The sequence below is a fragment of the Portunus trituberculatus genome, chromosome 28, assembly GCF_017591435.1.
Source record: "Portunus trituberculatus isolate SZX2019 chromosome 28, ASM1759143v1, whole genome shotgun sequence".
Taxonomy (NCBI): Eukaryota; Metazoa; Arthropoda; class Malacostraca; order Decapoda; family Portunidae; genus Portunus; species Portunus trituberculatus.
The window spans coordinates 2969106-2986522 of record NC_059282.1 but is presented as its reverse complement, the minus strand read 5'-3'; the positions used below and the strand labels follow the sequence as shown (position 1 = coordinate 2986522).

General features: G+C 39.3%; 2 protein-coding genes across 6 annotated transcripts in view; one reads left to right on the top strand and one right to left on the bottom strand.

Annotated features, from left to right (window-relative positions):
• The first annotated feature begins 653 nt into the window (after nt 1–653).
• Nucleotides 654–7862, top strand: LOC123510007. 5 transcript variants are annotated; one of them, XR_006676349.1, is made up of 5 exons: nt 668–793; nt 2722–2768; nt 3192–3402; nt 3908–4001; nt 7422–7862. XR_006676349.1 is itself a non-coding variant. In XM_045264685.1 (4 exons), the coding sequence occupies exons 1-4, from the start codon at nt 751–753 to the stop codon at nt 4004–4006; spliced, it is 369 nt and encodes a 122-aa protein (XP_045120620.1). In that variant the 5' UTR covers nt 654–750; the 3' UTR covers nt 4007–4287. The 5 variants fall into 5 exon arrangements, 1 of the variants encoding a protein (XP_045120620.1); XR_006676347.1 differs by having other exon boundaries at nt 669–793; nt 2722–2826; XR_006676348.1 differs by having other exon boundaries at nt 696–793; nt 2725–2826.
• Nucleotides 4362–17417, bottom strand: part of LOC123510008 (laminin subunit alpha-1-like) — a 147791-nt gene continuing 134735 nt past the window's right edge. The window contains 16 exon segments of the mRNA XM_045264686.1: nt 4362–5363; nt 6074–6302; nt 6569–6699; nt 7008–7170; nt 7457–7612; nt 8043–8189; nt 8529–8708; nt 9084–9186; nt 9303–9491; nt 12075–12247; nt 12956–13015; nt 14656–14796; nt 14997–15138; nt 16604–16721; nt 16904–17054; nt 17187–17358. Coding sequence (XP_045120621.1) covers nt 5221–5363; nt 6074–6302; nt 6569–6699; nt 7008–7170; nt 7457–7612; nt 8043–8189; nt 8529–8708; nt 9084–9186; nt 9303–9491; nt 12075–12247; nt 12956–13015; nt 14656–14796; nt 14997–15138; nt 16604–16721; nt 16904–17054; nt 17187–17358 — 2398 coding nt within the window. The 3' untranslated portion in view covers nt 4362–5220.

Below are 17417 nucleotides of genomic sequence, written 5' to 3'. Positions count from 1 at the left end.
ACTATAAATACCGCTAAACGCTCCTATAATTATCACACGCACGTTGAGTAGCTTGCCGCCCAGTGTCCTCATGAAATGATAATAAATAAAAATTGCCAACGTCACTAATGAGCGCATGTTTAACAGCGATTCCCACATATACTCTTCAAGTATGCCTACCTGCCCTACAGGCGTTATAGGCCATAACATGAAAAAAAAAAAAAAAAATCAACTACTACTACTACTACTACTTTTACTTCTATTACTACTACCTCTGCTCTATTACTCCTATTTCTACTACTACTACTACTACTACTACTACTAATAATAATAATAATAATAATAATAATAATGATAAATATAATAATAATAATAATAATAATAACAACAACAATAATAATAATAAACTAGTAACAACGTCTCAGGATTTCACTTTCCACGTCATGAGTCACGAAGCTTTGAATTCATGCAGAATATTGAGCTCTTTCTTTTTCACTGTTTATATTCCATTTATCTAGTGAGTCGAACAAATAATAAAGTAAATGTGACACGACAGTAATAACATCCTTGCATCACTGCCTTTATAACACCACCAGTACAAGTATTATAGGTGAAATCCAAACTAGTGTAACGAGCGAAGCAAAAGGTTCATGTGGCGACAGTGGGGAGGGGGAAGGGATAGCATGGCGCTGTAATTGTAGCTGCAGGAACTCTAAGTATTTTCCGGCTTTCGCACCAGGCCGAGGGAACTCAGGGAAAGGCAGGGATTGGATGGCTATTTCCTCGGTTGGTGTCCCTTCGTCAACTTGTCCCGGTGAGTGGCTCTTCCCCTGAGAGTGGGCTGGGTGGTGATGGTGGTGGTGCAGGAAGTGTTCAGACAGTAGCGATGATGCGTTTTGGGTATTCTTTATGTAAGCTTATTTATGAAATGTGTCCTGGGACGTTGATTACTACGATTGATTATATTAGAGTATTTATTGATAGTTTTATTTTTTTCCATTGTTGGGCATTGACTGATAGGTTAACCATAAACTATTGCATAACAGTTTTGTCTTAGTGTTACTAGGTAGTATTCTTGTCTTCGTGGTTGTTTTGTCAAGCACAGAGTTACCAGTTATACACAGGATGACTTAATCAGTGCTGTCACACATTAGCGTGAATATTTAATGACGGGATTACATATTGCGTAGTTTGTGACAAAGCGGTGTACTGAGGGGTTACATTAAGCACGCAATTCTTTGGTGAAGCACTGAGGTCACGTGCACACGTAATTGAACTGCAAATCCTTACAATGCCAGTCACATGAGCATGCACCGAAACACCAACACGGTAGCACGTGTGATAATTTAATAGAGCACGCGATGACTGAAGCACATGTTGACTGATTATTAACTCCGTAATTACTTCAGTTACTGATTACTGAAGTTCGTGGTTGTTAATTGATCATTTATGTTCGTGATTGGTATTTGATTACTTAACTTGGTAATTACTAGTTCGTTACTTCAGTTCGTGAATACTGATTCATTACTTAAGTTTGTGATTGCTAGTTGACTGGTGATTACTAATTTATTACTTTTTTGGTGCTACGTTGGAATGTGGTTACTTGTTATGAAGTTACTTTGGTATGTGATCTACGCGGTATATTGTGATCTACAACAAGAAAAATATATATTTTTTTCCTTTTGTTATCAAGAGATGAAAACGCTACATGTCCTGCTTTCGAGAGACTGTCTGGTTAGTCTGAAGCAAGAGTGGAATGACTGTTCGAGTGTCGCAGCTCCGGTCCCGACAGTACATCTGGCAATACGTCTCGATAGACAGTGTCTAGATAGACAGTCTGCTTTCCCTTCTGTAACTTTACGTACTTATTGTCATCTAAATATCTAAAGAAGAACCCTTCAGATGTTACATGAAGGGTTTTACAACGAGGTCACACAAGGCAAGGCAGTTGCTCGTACATGTAATAGTAGCTTGCAAACTGTCAATTTTTTGAGTAATTTTTATCTAATCTTACTGAAATTTCATAGGATTCGGTGCATGAGTTGACAGGTAGAGTTACCTAAGCAATCTGCAATTGGATTACTGTTTCTATCCAGTACACGAGCATATGCATAATTATTTGCGGCAGAAAGCATGCATGCAAAGTAAAGTAAAGCTGCTTTACTTTGTTTGATTGTCAGTCGACTTTTGCACACTTTCAAACCAAAACCATTTTTCACATGCAATTGATGATTTTATATTCGGATCAAAATGTTTTAAAAGTGTGAAGGCACTTGTGGCCAAAATTCGTTGAGAACCGTGACGGCTTTGGGTGCCGTCAGAAGGTGGCTGTCGGGTCCGGTCTGGGGTCCAAGGCAGGAAACTGGAAAGTCGTATCGTTATCATTGAAACTGGAATCACATCGTTATCGTGGAATCACATATTAACATCGTCACGCGCATCGTAATCGTTATTTATTTATTTATTTATTCAATATAACCTCAAATTTACTTTTCAAATAAATACATTTATACATAAATATTTTATTTAAGCTATATTAAATAAATAAATGATGTAGATCGCAGTTACTAATAATTAAGGAAAAATAGGCGAAGACGATGCAGCAACGCTAAACTTTATAGAAGCTGTTTTAGCTAGAGATGTTACGTTCCAGTTTAGATTTATGAGTAAAGGACAGCATGAGAAAGTTCAGTGTAGAGTTGTGTCCTAAAGCAGCAAGGATATTGATGTGTGTTCCCCCAGCAGGTGGTGAGGTGAAGAGAAGTGGAAGAAAAACTAACTTGACTTCAGTAAGTCAGAGCAAGAACCTTGTAAGGCATGGTCGTGACTGCTGGAACCAGTACTCATGTGAATACCTTTCTTCGTTGGTAGACAATTGAGAATCCTCTATCCAAAATCAGAAAGTTGTTGTTTATCATATCAAACTATTTAATTCATTGATATTTTGAAAGCACAATGGGAGATGCCTTCCCTCACTCCCTAACCAGTAAGGAAAGTCAGGTCACCAGTAGAGTGGCCTTGATTATGAGGAATATACTAGTATAGTAATGGAATAATTTTGGGATGATTCAGGGTTGTATGGGCCAGTGGTCTATCAGACTAATAGTGTGAAAAGTTTGTGGAAAATAAAAAATTTATAATTAGTGTGTGATATAAATAGTTCACTATCTTCATGACTGCTTTCAATTTATTGCATTACATTTTTTTTGCAGTCAGAGCTGGTGGTGCCTTGTCTCGTTGCAGGGTCTCATGTTAGGAAGAGCCAATTGGAAGGCATCGACAGCCAGTGCTGGGTATCGCCCCTGCCTGCTTTGTGGCTGCTGCTGCTGCACAAGTCTTACAATCCAGATGCCACACAGCACATTAACTGCCCACTTACTCCAGTGTAATGTCTCTTGTCTAATATGCGTTGCTAAACCTTTGGTAAGAAATTTTTTTATATTTGGTGATAACAATTCATGCTTGTTACCTTACTTATTGATTAAATTATGCCATTTGTGCAAATAAACAAGCTTTCTGGTGGTAACAATTCATGTCCTTAAGGTACAAAAAAAGTCCAGGATTAGAGTGAGCCATTCCCAAAAATTACACCAAGGTTAAGATGAAAATTGCACATTGATTTATCCTGTATGTGAACAAGTATTTAAGTGTCAGTGAAATGTACATACAAAGTTTATCTATGTACAACTTTCACCTTAAATGTAGTCTAATTTTGAGGACGGCACTAACCTTGGCATTTTTAGAACCAGAAAACTTTTTTATTTGCAAAACACATCTAATGCTAGTTCCATCACTATATTATATATACACAGTCAGTACAAAGGTAGTTAAAAAAATGCAAAAAGATAAACATAACATTTATTTTTCCCTAAGGAAGTTTGAATGTCAGACCTGAAAGGAGGGCTTTCTACATTTTTTTTCTTTCCAGACTAAAGTGGAGAGATTCTATACCAGGCCTGGAGGTATCGAAGCTTGCAAACTCTTCCTGATGAGCCAAGAACTCAATCTCCAAGCCTCTAAAGGTTAGGTTACTTGTCAGTCTACCACAACTTTAAGCTTCAATTTCATACACTCTTCCTGTTGCACTCTCCTTCCTCATAATGATTTTTAATATCTCTTCTCAGGGTTGAAAGTAACACTCATACTCCCTGATGAAACTTGACTCCTTGATGCCACTGGTAAAGATTCTTATGGGATGGCACACCTCACACCTGCATGGAAAACAGACCATTACTTTATAGACAAAAAATCTAAATGTTATGCAACATCATTAAAACATACCAATAATGTTTCACAAGACTACTCACCAAGGTGCTCCACACGTGATGCCACACCACCCTGCACACTGTGGTCTTAAGGATACATTGAGGAATAATGTGATAGGACATACATTCACCTTTATATTATACAGAGGCATCCTTAATGTTAATATAAACAAGGCCAAATTTATGAACAAATTTAGCTGAAAATAGTGCACTCATCACTAACATTCTTCACAGTGCTTGTAGCAACTAGTTTGCTCCTATGCTGAGTAAAAGTTTTCTTAAATAGTTTAATTTGTACTAAACAAATAACAGTAACTTTAAAAAAAAAAAAAAAAATAAATAAATAAATAAAAAATAAATAAAAACGAACAGCCTCTTTCTTCATGTTTATAGATTGATGCCGTCTGTACACTACACAAGCGAAATGCAACCCTGCCATTGCCTGCTGTGGATTAGTTACTAGTACTGTAATTAATATTGTGAAATTTAACTTAAACTGGTAGAACTATTACTGAACATAGGTATGTAAGTAATTAAGTTTTGTTGGATAAGTTAGTCTGTCTAATTTTTAGAGTAGGACATCCAGGATGTGATGGCAACATGGAGCACAAGAATTAGGCATGTGGGGCACTAATGCCAACTAATACTAAGTTTGGTGGCAGTGAGAAAATAAGAACCTGATTAGCCTATGACTTACACCTGTTAGAACATGAGGCAATTTGTTGTTTTTAGCACATGGCAAAGTTTTGCAGGTGAGAAATACTATGTACAGTCCTGCAGGAAACACAAGAATCTTTACATCACACAGTACAAATTCCTATTTAGGTTTCCTTAAATCTGGGACTCAAATAAACTTACTTCTGAACAGCTTTCTTACAGCTCTATGTAACTAGTTTTCTTATTAAATAAATTTTTACATCTTGCCTTGACCACAACGGACTTGGTCAGCAGGTTAAAGCTCCATCAATTTTCTACATCACTGTACCGGACATGCACTCAGCAGGACATTCTGAAGCATGAACATGTCTGTCCAGTCCCGCCTCTCACTGTTCAGCACAATGTTACGGATGCAACCCTTGAAGTTCTCCCTAGTAGTCAGGGTTCCTTGCAGGGCCGTGTCTGTGGGTGAAGAGGATTACATCTTTAGTACTATACTCGTTTTGCAGTGAGGTGACGGCTTCCCCTAAAATGAGCCCCACCCATATCTTTTTCTGATAGACCAACTCCAACGCTTCTTTCTCTGATACACACACGTATGAAACAATAATTCAGTTACATTTTCATATAGAGAAATTATATGAATATATAATGTAGATATGCACATTTTATGAATGTATGTGATACAAAAGAAATTATAAAAATTTAGTAGATGGGAGGAGGAGGAGGAAGAGGAAGGAAGGAGGAGGAGGAAGGAGGAGGAGGAGGACAAGGAGGAGGAGGAGGACAAGGAGGAGGAGGAGGACAAGGAGGAGGAGGAGGAGGAGGAGGACAAGGAGGAGGACAAGGAGGACAAGGAGGACAAGGACAAGGAGGAGGAGGACAAGGAGGAGGAGGACAAGGAGGACAAGGAGGAGGAGGACAAGGAGGAGGAGGACAAGGAGGACAAGGAGGAGGAGGAGGAGGAGGACAAGGAGGACAAGGAGGAGGAGGACAAGGAGGACAAGGAGGAGGAGGACAAGGAGGACAAGGAGGAGGAGGAGGAGGAGGAGGACAAGGAGGAGGGAGGAGGAGCACTGACATCTGAGTGGGGATTTAATTTCATGCAGGCCTTAGCAATCTAGAATACAAATACTAACCTCCTCCTTCCAACAACACCAGTCTGTCCTTACCTGGCAACCCTCCAATGAAGAGCTCGGCCCCTGTGATGGCTCCCTCATGGTCCCCTGAGCCATTGAAGCCATATGCCTCTTGGTGGTTGTCAACTCGCAACGCTAGTGAGTCTTTGATGTAGCTTGCCTTGACGGTGTGCCACATATTGTCACAGAAGCTGAATCTGTTTCTGAGGCCAACTCGTGCACTGAATGAGTGGCCCACACCCATGTCGACACTCAGCACCACCTGCAGCCACACGGTTGTGGTCAGAAAGTTATTCATACCTAATAATGCATAGCTATAACTGAGAATTTGTTGCACCTTACTGTGTCATGCAGAATGTAACAAATATATCTACTTTCAAGTAAAGATTTTTTAACCAACTAAAAAAAACACTTGATCAAAGAACTCAAGAGAACATAATTTTTGTTGTAAGATCTTATCTTGAAGATGATAACTTCATATGAGAAGAGTGAGCAAAACCATCATAAGACAATCAACTCAGCACTCACGGCTCCATTGATGAGCTCAAGGGAGAGGGATGTGCCTCGAGGATCTGCCACACTCAGGATGATACCGTTCAGTTCCCAGGTGCGGAATTCCAGCCTTAGTTCCAGCATCAGACCCACGTTAAAATCATCACCTGCACAATACAGCATTGAAAATGTGTAGTAATGGACACTTTTCCACTGAGGGTCTGTGCACTTAAGATAATTACAAAGTGCTCATTTAAAGAGCCTACAGTCTTCAAACTAAGATTTCTACTTGAAGTTATTCCAGGAACACTTTACTATAATTATAACACTATTATTAATTAGATAATCACCACAGAAAGCAATAGATACACCTTACATCAGTTGGCATATGTACTGTACAGTTTAAACGTCTACAATCTCCACAACTGAGTCAACAAATACATCCTTCTTCAGTTAGGACAACAGAGGCACTCACTGTAAATAGCATAAGCATCACCAGGGAAGTACGAGCCAGGCTGTACACTGGCAAAGCACTGTCCCACTCCCACCACCTGTTCCAGCCGCCTTGAGCTGGGAATCTCATACTCCTCCCCATTGATATTCAAATTCCTCAGACACCCTCGCAGTGGCTCCACTTCCTGGAACAAAAGGAATGAAGAGATTACATCTTGTCTCTATGAGGGGAAGAAGTCAGCAGGTGTTTGTGTGATAGGGATCGTATTGGTTAACACGTTTGATCAGTAAAACTCAGATGAAGTGTAGTTAAAACATTTTGTTGAAGAACAGGCAATTTTTTTTATTGATAAGAATACCTAACTTCATCCCTGCTGTACTTCCTTTTCATTTCAGTAACTTTATGTTTACATAAAGAAAATATCTACTCCTACAGATAAACAAATCCCAATGAACAACACGAGTGGGTACCTGCCAGCCGTCCACTCTTGGTGCCGTCACTCCCAAGGGCAGGCCACCCAGGAACAGCTCCCGCCCGACATTCACCTTGCGTGGGCCCTTCACATTCTTGACATTCTTGTTGTCAATGTACAAGTTGATGCGCTTCTTTGTTTTCTCCACCCTCACCTGTGGAATAAAGGATACACATTCGAGGCACCTGCTAGATGATACTGATATTGATAAATCTGGAAAATGGTTAGCTCAGTGGTACATTTCTAACAAAGACTTTTCAGCTACACATTTTATTGTGATATCAAGTTTCTACAATAATTGCGATAATAGAATCCACACACACTTTAAATCCTGATAATATGAGAGACTGATTTCTGTGAATTTGAAATATTCCTACAAAAGAATAAAATAGAAGACACTTTTATTCTTTTATATTATTATATTCTTGAAATTCAAGATTCAGAATCTCTGTATTCCTTGCATGTCATATTAAGTAAAGACCAAGTGTTTATATTCCTAGAGTACAAAAAAAGGATGAAAAATTACTGAAAGGCATTGTTAATTGAGATAAGAGGGAAACACAACTGTATTACCACTGACTCACCTTGGTCCACTGTCCAGTGTTGAGGCCTGGGGGTGACTCTGCCTTCACCATTTTGGACCCCTTCTTGCTGTCCTTCCTCATGGACACCTTCACTCGACTGTTGTGTAGCTGCACTGAGATGGACTGGACACGCTTCCTTCTTGTGTTCTGTTGATTCAATGTTCATGTAGTATGTTACTCAACTTTTACCTCACCATGCTGGCTTCTGTACTACAACACTGTTATTCTAAATATTCTAACCACTTATTTTAAAATCATGCTTTGATAACTAAAATAAAGATCTCTACAACTAGGAAAGGGTTACTACATTACATCAATCCATATTTATTATGAGATGACAATCAAGTTCTTAGAGGATAGTTATACAAACAATAAGATAAGCTTAATTAATTCAGCACTTGGTACAATAGTAAGTAAATTGGAATTAGTGCCATTTGAACCAACATGATGAAAGCTTCAAGAAAATACACAACTTAATAAACTCACAGAGGCAATGAAGAAGAGTCCATTAGGATAGTAAGTCCTGAATTCAAAGGACACATCAAAGTTCTTCCTGAAAGTTGTGGACTCCAGTGGAATTCTCACGTGAGAGTTCATCTGGTCCCCAAACTTGAGAGCTTTGTACTCCACCGTGTGTTGTGTTGGCGGCAAGCAAGAGTCTGCCACCTGTAACAAGCCACCCTGTCACACTTGACACTGACATTCTATAGTCCACAAAGAGAGAAAAACACACATGGCTACACAGAAAATATATACGTAGGATACTGATTGATATGAGTTACCTGTAGTTCAGCATTTTAGATTGTTAAATAAGTAAAGATCATAACAAATAACATGAAAAGTCCTCTGCAATAAGTGACTGCATTTATTCATATCTAATGAGTAATTACCAAAATATCTTACTATAATCAGAATTTTATAAAATAAGTTAAATCTGAATCACCAGGATATTTGAAATTCCTGAAAATCACACAGTAGCTCAGTAAATAGAAAACATCAAATTAGATACCAATTAACGAGAATAAATATGAAGTGCCGTACCTTCATGTCTGCCTCCATCCCCTGCATGGCAGTGGCCGGCAGGTCTGCACACCGCCCAATGAACACCTCCTTGAACCTCACCGGATTCAAGAAGGACACAACTCTGTCCAGAGAAGCATTAAATAAGTGTCACTGATAAACAATGCTGCAATGGAAAACAAGAAATCAGATATATTTGCCTCAACTAAACTATATAAAAGAGAGAAAGGACAGACTTACTTGTTGTTGACGATGATATCCCGCACACAACCCTTCAGTGGTCGGGATGTTCCCACCATGCTTACAATATCAAGATTCTCTGGTACACCTCCAAAGTATAGTCCCCCTGTGTCAGGTCCAACCACTACCTGACTGCTGTGGTCCAGCCTTGTTGTGTTGACCTCTGCATCATCCACCTTCAGTGTCATTCTGGGGCCAAGGAAAGAAATTGTTGAGGGGTTATCTCCATTACACACACACACACACATATTTGGGTGTGTCTCCTTTCACGTGTAGCCCCTGTTCACCTAGCAGTGAGTAGGTACGGGATGTAAATCGAGGACTTGTGACCTTGTTGTCCTGGTGTGTGGTGTGTGCCTGGTCTCAGGCATATCCGAAGATCGGAAATAATGAGCTCTGAGCTCGTTTCGTAGGGTAACGTCTGGCTGTCTCGTCAGAGACTGCAGCAGATCAAACAGTGAAACATACACACACACACACACACACACACACACACACACACACACACACACACACACACACACACAGACATGTGAACAACAACATCAAAAATAGAGAAAGTATTGAAAGTTTAGAAGTAAATGGAGTATGCAGTGAAGATCCCAGGGAAATGGCAGAGGCTATGAATGGATGCTTTCGGAAGGTATTCACAAAGGAGACTGCTTTTGACAAACCACTGGTAATGGAACAGAAAGGGATTATGAAGGAGTTTCAAGTAACTGTGGAGGAGATCAAGAACATGATGGGGAGTTTAGAAGTGAGAAAAGCTGTGGGACCTGATGGGGTATCAGGATGGATTTTAAGAGAATGCAGGAGCAACTGGCAGAAAAAGTTTGTGAAGTAATTGATGCCTCATTAAGGGAAGGTGTAGTGCCCCAAGACTGGAAAAGAGCTAACATTGTCCCAATCTATAAATCAGGTAACAAGAGAGACCCATTGAACTATAGACCAGTGTCACTTACAAGTGTGGTAGCTAAGATGTGTGAGAGGGTGGTGAAGAATAGATGGACAGACTTCTTGGAGAAAATGACATACTTTGTGAGTGTCAATTTGGTTTTAGAAAAGGGCGTTCATGCACGACAAACCTGATATGTTACTATTCGAGGGTGATAGATGTAATACAGGAAAGAGATGGTTGGGCTGATGGAATATATCTGGATTTAAAAAAGGCCTTTGATAAGGTACCACACCGGAGACTGATCTGGAAACTTGAAATGGTAGGAGGAGTGCATGGCAGTTTACTAAAATGGATGGAAGACTTTTGGTAGGAAGAGAAATGAGAACAATAATTAAGGACAGACCATCAGAATGGGGATTGGTGGAGAGTGGAGTTCCACAGGGATCAGTGTTGGCACCAGTAATGTTCGCGGTCTACATAAATGACATGGTGGATGGGGTGTCCAGTTATGTGAGCCTATTTGCAGACGATGCAAAATTGTTAAGAAAAGTGAGATGTGACAAAGATTGCGAACTACTCCAGGAAGACTTGGACAGAATATGGAAATGGAGCTGTACATGGCAAATGGAGTTCAACACGACAAAATGCAAGAAAATAGAGTTTGGCAAGAGTGAAAGAAGAATCAGGAGTATGTACAAGATAGGAAATGAAGACATAAAACCAGTCATGAAGAAAAAGACCTTGGGGTGACAATTACCAATGACCTATCGCCAGAGAGACATATAAACAAAATAATTGGAGAAGTATTGAACTTATTGAGGAACATAAGAGTGGCGTTCAGATATTTAGATGAAGAAATGATGAAGAAAATAATTACTGCAATGATAAGACCGAGGCTTGAATATGCAACAATACAGTGGGCTCGAACTTAAAGAAACACATAAGGAAACTAGAGAAAGTACAGAGGGCTGCAACAAAATGGTGCCTGACTTAAGAGATTTGACTTATGAAGACAGACTGAAAAGAATGCAACTTCCGACCCTGGAAAACAGAAGAGAAAGGGGAGACCTGATAGCAATATACAGAGTGATGATTGGCATGGAAAAATGGATAGGGAAGATCTGTGTATGTGGAATGAAAGAATGTCGAGAGGGCATGGGAAAAAACTAAAATGGCCACTTATAGGAGAGATGTGAAAAATATAGCTTCCTCATAGAAGGGTGGAAGCATGGAATAGTTTAGACGTGGAAGTGGTCAACGCAAGGAATATTCATGATTTTAAGAAAAGCTGGACATTAATAGATATGGAGACGGGACAACACGAGCATAGCTCTTTTCCGTATGTTACAATTAGGTAAATACAATTAGGTAAATACACACACACACACACACACACACACACACACACACAAAAAAAAAAAAAAAAAAACACAAAAACACACACACACACACACACACATTCTTCTTTTATCATACCATAAATATCTAAACTCTGATGTTATATAACTCAACTTTTTGAGACTAATATCTAAACTCTCATTAAAAGAAAATAAAATCTAAATCACAAAATTGTGAATACATTCCTAGTTGAATAACGGATCTGTAAGGGGTTTCTAAATCCACATCTCAGTGGAGGTTCTTGCTGTTCCTGTGAGGTCTTCCATACAATTGCCATGAAGGATAAGGTAGAATGGAAACATCTGGGCATTCTTCAACTACTCAGCAATAGCATGAAAAAATTACCAGCTTTCACTACAACCCAAACTTGACCACTGAGATCACCACATTAAGGCACTGAGCATTAGGCCACAACCTCCCTAAATGAAAACTCTACAACGCCTCAAAATACTGTCTTCATGAAAAGAATCCTTAACTCACCTTTGTCTCTCTTTATCACAAAGAAGGCATGGAGACGACCATCATTATATTTGGCAGCAGACATCATCCCATGACTCTGTCCACCACCATTTATTCTTATATCCAAGTGACCCTCAACCAAGGACACTGAATAGAAGTCAGGCGGGTGTTCCCCTCCAGGTGGCAGTGGCTGTAGCAGGGACATAGAGAGAGAGTGGTGTGAATATCATAGTACCCTAAGTCTGAAGACCACAGAAGTTCTTTGACCAATGCACTTCAGCTAAGGAATGAGGACAAAATTTATGCCTTGACTCAAATGTTTAACAAAGATAAGTAAGGTTTATGTCTTGGTTCCTGAACTGCATTAAGAAGAGGATGTTAGCTGGTGCATAAACAAAGTAGTACCATGAAAACATCCCAAATGGCAAACTACTGAGCATAAACTGTATGTGAATAAGGCATATAATATAGGCACAAATTCTACACATTTTTAATAAGCCAATGTATTAATTTTGAGGTACAAATTCTTCAACAATTACATATTGGTGAGGAAGCACTTTGCACATGTAAATCACAATGAGGCTTTACTATAACAATATTCAAGAGGTTATGCTACGTAGAAAAGCACAATGAAAGCAGAGCAAAGAAGTAAAGATTAGTTTAAATGTTATGTAATGCAGTGAAAACAAGAAAAGGACAAATCAAAATGAACAAATACTAACACATAAATTTCTCTTCCTGATCACACAATGACTCATCCACTCACTCACGTACATTTATTTCTTTTTCCCTCGAGTGTGTGTATGTACAGGAGTAGCTGCACCTGGCCCGTGTGCTGTGTGTTAGTGTTTGGTTAGTGGCTGAGCTAAGCAAGGTACTCCCTTCACCATGGCATTACAGTGGGTGTGGTGGTGGTGGTGGTGGTTGTGCCGGCCCCGTCTGCCTCTGTTTCATTATCCTTGAGGAAGAACATTTGCTCCATTAGTACACACTGGCAAATGTCTCCTGCCTCCCCTTGAAAACTATGTAAAGGCATTGTGTCAGACAGTTTTCAATGACTGCCAAATGGTGATGCATTTTGATACAGAATATTAGTAACACAAAAGATCATTTTCCATAAATAATGAGTTTTTCATGGTTCAACATGGCATATGTTTCTGGCATGAAGAATTTAGATTCATGCATCCATCACTTTTGCATTAGGTCATTAGAATAATTTATACTTGAGTTTCATGATTAAATGGTTTACTTTAAAAATGAGTGAAGACTGGTTAATACCATTAAAATGGATACTTAGAGCAAATTAAAAAATTTACTCCTTACACACACACAGTATATATCAGAGCACAATTAACAGTTGAACATTTCATAAATGCCATGAAAAAACATAGGACAGTAGTGATCACTGAAGATTCAGTTGATAAATCAAGAAGTTAAAATGCTATCAATAGGATCTGAAGTTTATTGGTTGGTTTAGCAGCAGTTACCAAATCCTTGAACACCTGAATGCACTGCCCACTGCCTCAGAGATCAGTCCTAACAGTACAGCTTGCTGGTCACTATTTGCATCCTGGAGCAGCACTTCTCAGATAGGCCAGCCAAGGCCATGATAAGAAACACAATAAACAGGAAGCACTAAGCAACACTGTCAGTCCATTTCCCAAGCACTGCTTTTCAACATACTGTATTTTACTTCACAGATGAACAATGTTAGTTATATTCCAGGACAAATGGAATGCTTTAAAGGAACTGTAACAAAAAAAGACTGTCATGGCCACATATCAAGTGGGACAAGGCAAGGCAGAAAGGAAGAAATGTCCTAAGTACAAGATGTATATAACTGAAAGATAGACTGACAGACTTACATGGGAGAAAAGAATCAAGAACTTGTTCAACTTTCTAATATGAAGCTGAAATGCAATATTAATAAGTTCATAAATAGTGCTACAGTAACTAATAAATATGTAAGAAAACTGATGAAAAATGAAAAATAAAAAATTACAAGCTGAAATAAAATTGGAACGACTGTAGAAAGCAATAGATTTTATGCATTTCCAAACCATACTCATTTCTACAGCACAGACACTCATGCTGATGACCGAGTCAGGAACTTACAGCTACTAAGCTCTTACCATCATTGTTGTTTGAGGCTTCACTTCCCTGTTCATTTGATAACCTTATCCATAGAGAAACATCTATGTGAATTATAATTCATCCTTGTCATTCAGATTCCATACGTATTCTAATTTTCTTTTCTTACACCAGCACATGATCTTCTCTCTAATTTCAACTTACATTCATGGTATCATCACTGAAGGAATTTCTTTTCATATTACTGCAGCTGAGAGGGAGGACTAGACATGATGGCAAGATAAAAATAACTCAATTAAAATTTGAAATAGTGTCATAACCAATTGTACTCTATCTAAACTAATGATAAGATGTCTTAACCTCTTATCTTAACTGACGCTTCATAAAGACCTAACAAAATACTGTGTGAGGTTTGTTCTTCAGTCTGCATGGCTATGCAAAGACCAACTCATCTATGTTTCCCATTATAGTTTGATTAATGTTTAGTTACAGACATTTATTCCATACCTGGCCAATGAAGGTGGACACCATTAGTAGAGCATCAGACTCCATGGTTTGAAATGTGAAGCCAAAACTGGAGTCTCTCTTGAGGATGTGTGATGGAAGCTCCACGAAGCCTTGGCCAAGGAAGCCAACATCATACAGAGGCTGATTGAGATGAGAGAAAGAGAGATAAAAAGTGATACAGCTAATTCTGCGACAATCATATATTCACTAGACACAATAGTCAGGCTGAGAATAGTTGACAGCCAGTGAGGAATAAAGATGCATAAATAAAGTACTTTATTTTCTACAATTTGCATCTCTTTCATTCCTTTAAAATGAAATGGGTGATATGACCTGCACACCTTATCAACACAAGAGCTCTGTATGCCATAATTCTGGCCATCTGTGAGTGGGTTTCTGCCCTTATCCATCACCGAAAGGCCAGACATGCAGCCCAGCATTGACCGCAGCATCAGTGTACTGCCCCATCTGGAAACATGACACCTGATTAGTGAAAGTGAAAAAATTAAGAGTGCACAGTTTGATGAATGTTATGCAGTAACCCAACAAGTTATCAAATACAACTTTAAAGTACGTACAGTAATACTCCGCTTAACGAACAGCATAGGGGGAGTCAAAGCTGTTCGTAGAGCAAAAATTCGTTAAGCGGACATAATTTTCCCATAGGAAATAATGGAAATAGGGGGGGATGCGTTCTGGGCTGGTCCCCAACATACCAAATGGGTAAAAAAAGTAAAAAAATTATATATACGTTTGGGCCACCGGTTTACCACTACTTTTATGATGTCATATGAATCATTGGAAGTTAGAGGAGCTACATAGTAATTCTCTCACATTCTCGCATTTATGTTCACAAAATAACATTTCTATTAGCTTTTTACAAGCCTTGCCCCCAAGAAAGGATTGTTTTGTAATGCATAAAGTGAAATCTTACATGGAATACCAAAAAATAAAGCAGAGATAAGATGAGCCACAGACAAAGCAGGAGACTCGCGGCAACTCGGCCGCTTCTTCTTCTTCTTGTGACTCTTTTAGCCTGCGTGTTGTCTTTCCCCATGATATTTGTTTCCACTCCTCTCTTGTCTGCTATAATGGATATCATATCTTAGTATTCATATACGCTCATGCCACGAGGATAACCTTGACTCCGTGGCAGTGAGTGATAGCGAATTATTAATGAAATACCACAGTATTTCATTAATAATTCACTATTACTCACTGCCACGGAGTCAAAGTTATCCTCGTGGCATGAGCGTATATGAATACTAAGATATGATATCCATTATAGCAGGCAAGAGAGGAGTGGAAACAAATATCATGGGGAAAGACAACATGCAGGCTAAAAGGGTCACAAGAAGAAGAAGCGGCCGAGTTGCCGCGAGTCTCCCGCTTTGTCTGTGGCTCATCTTATCTCTGCTTTATTTTTTGGTATTCCATGTAAGATTTCACTTTATGCATTACAAAACAATCCTTTCTTGGGGGCAAGGTTTGTTAAAAGCTAATAGAAATGTTGTTTTGTGAACATAAATGCATATAATTATAAGACAGTAACACCACCTCCAGAGGTGGTGTTCCCAGCAACCTCAGAGCAACCTGAAAGCAACCTTGTCACCGTCCCTCCAAGCGTTCATGGATGCCATTTCGCTGCAAGAGGTTGCTCTGACGTTGTTAAAGAATCTTGGATCCAGCTCCAGGTCCAGGAGCGCTAGAGACAGAGGCGGGGAGCCAGCCAATCACAGCAAAACTATTGCGTTCGGTCCCTCACCCCGCAAATTCAAACCCAGAAAATTTGCTAAACGGATGTGGTTGTACGTTATGCGGATTTTTGGCCTAACTTTATATAGTACGTTAAACCGGAAATTCGTTAAACGAACGTTCGTTAAGCTGAGTATTACTGTATATGAAAATTTCCTAGAGTTTTTTAATCTTCTTACTTTTTCTGTCAAACTCAGGATCAACACCTCCAAAATAGTAAGAAACTCTGGAGAGTTCAAGATCTGGGCCACCTTTGACAGTGCCCAGCTGATCCTGGTCACCCACCACCAGCCGGCCCATGCGAGCACCATCTGTGGACCACAAGACACCGTGTAGAGAAGGAAACTATGGGTTAAAAATTATCATCTTATCCCCTCTCTATTTGCATAATACATACCTTGACACTAAACAAAACTAAGTCACACACACACACACACACACACACACACACACACACACACACACACACACACACACACACATACATACACACCTATAGCACCATTAGACACAGTAGCTTGGACTTGTATCATGTCCCTGTTGTTGTGGCGACGACTTGATGTCATCACAAGTCGTGTTTGGGCGTCAAACTGGACCGTGAAGACCACATGGCCATTCTCAAGAGCAACACTAAAGTACTGATTCTAAAATAGTAAGATAAGGTTTTGATTAGTAAAAATTAAGAAAAAATCTTGTATGTATTTGAGACTGATTTCAATACAAGTACTAATAACAAGTAATGGGAACAAAAAACATTAAATGGATTCTGTCCTGACCTTTTCATCATTCACTGCCAGGAAGAGGAGAGCATCTTCATCCAGGGTTTTGAAGGAAAGCACTGTGTTGTAGTAAGGTTTGGGTCGCTGGTATCTGTTGCTACCCTTGAAGTAACCTTTACCATTAAAACTGACTGCTATCTCATCTCTGTGCCTCACCACCAACTCTTCTCTGCAAACATACACACATAGGAGTGAGAGCTTTAAAGATTACTTGTTTCTGTTGAAAAG

Excerpts from the sequence above, each read along its gene's own strand:
- LOC123510007 (XM_045264685.1), top strand. The coding sequence starts at position 751 with ATGGCTATTTCCTCGGTTGGTGTCCCTTCGTCAACTTGTCCCG. Across the intron at positions 794-2,721 it reads CCCTTCGTCAACTTGTCCCG|CAGGTGGTGAGGTGAAGAGA; the intron begins GTGAGTGGCTCT and ends GTGTTCCCCCAG. Across the intron at positions 3,403-3,907 it reads TATGCGTTGCTAAACCTTTG|ACTAAAGTGGAGAGATTCTA; the intron begins GTAAGAAATTTT and ends TTTTCTTTCCAG.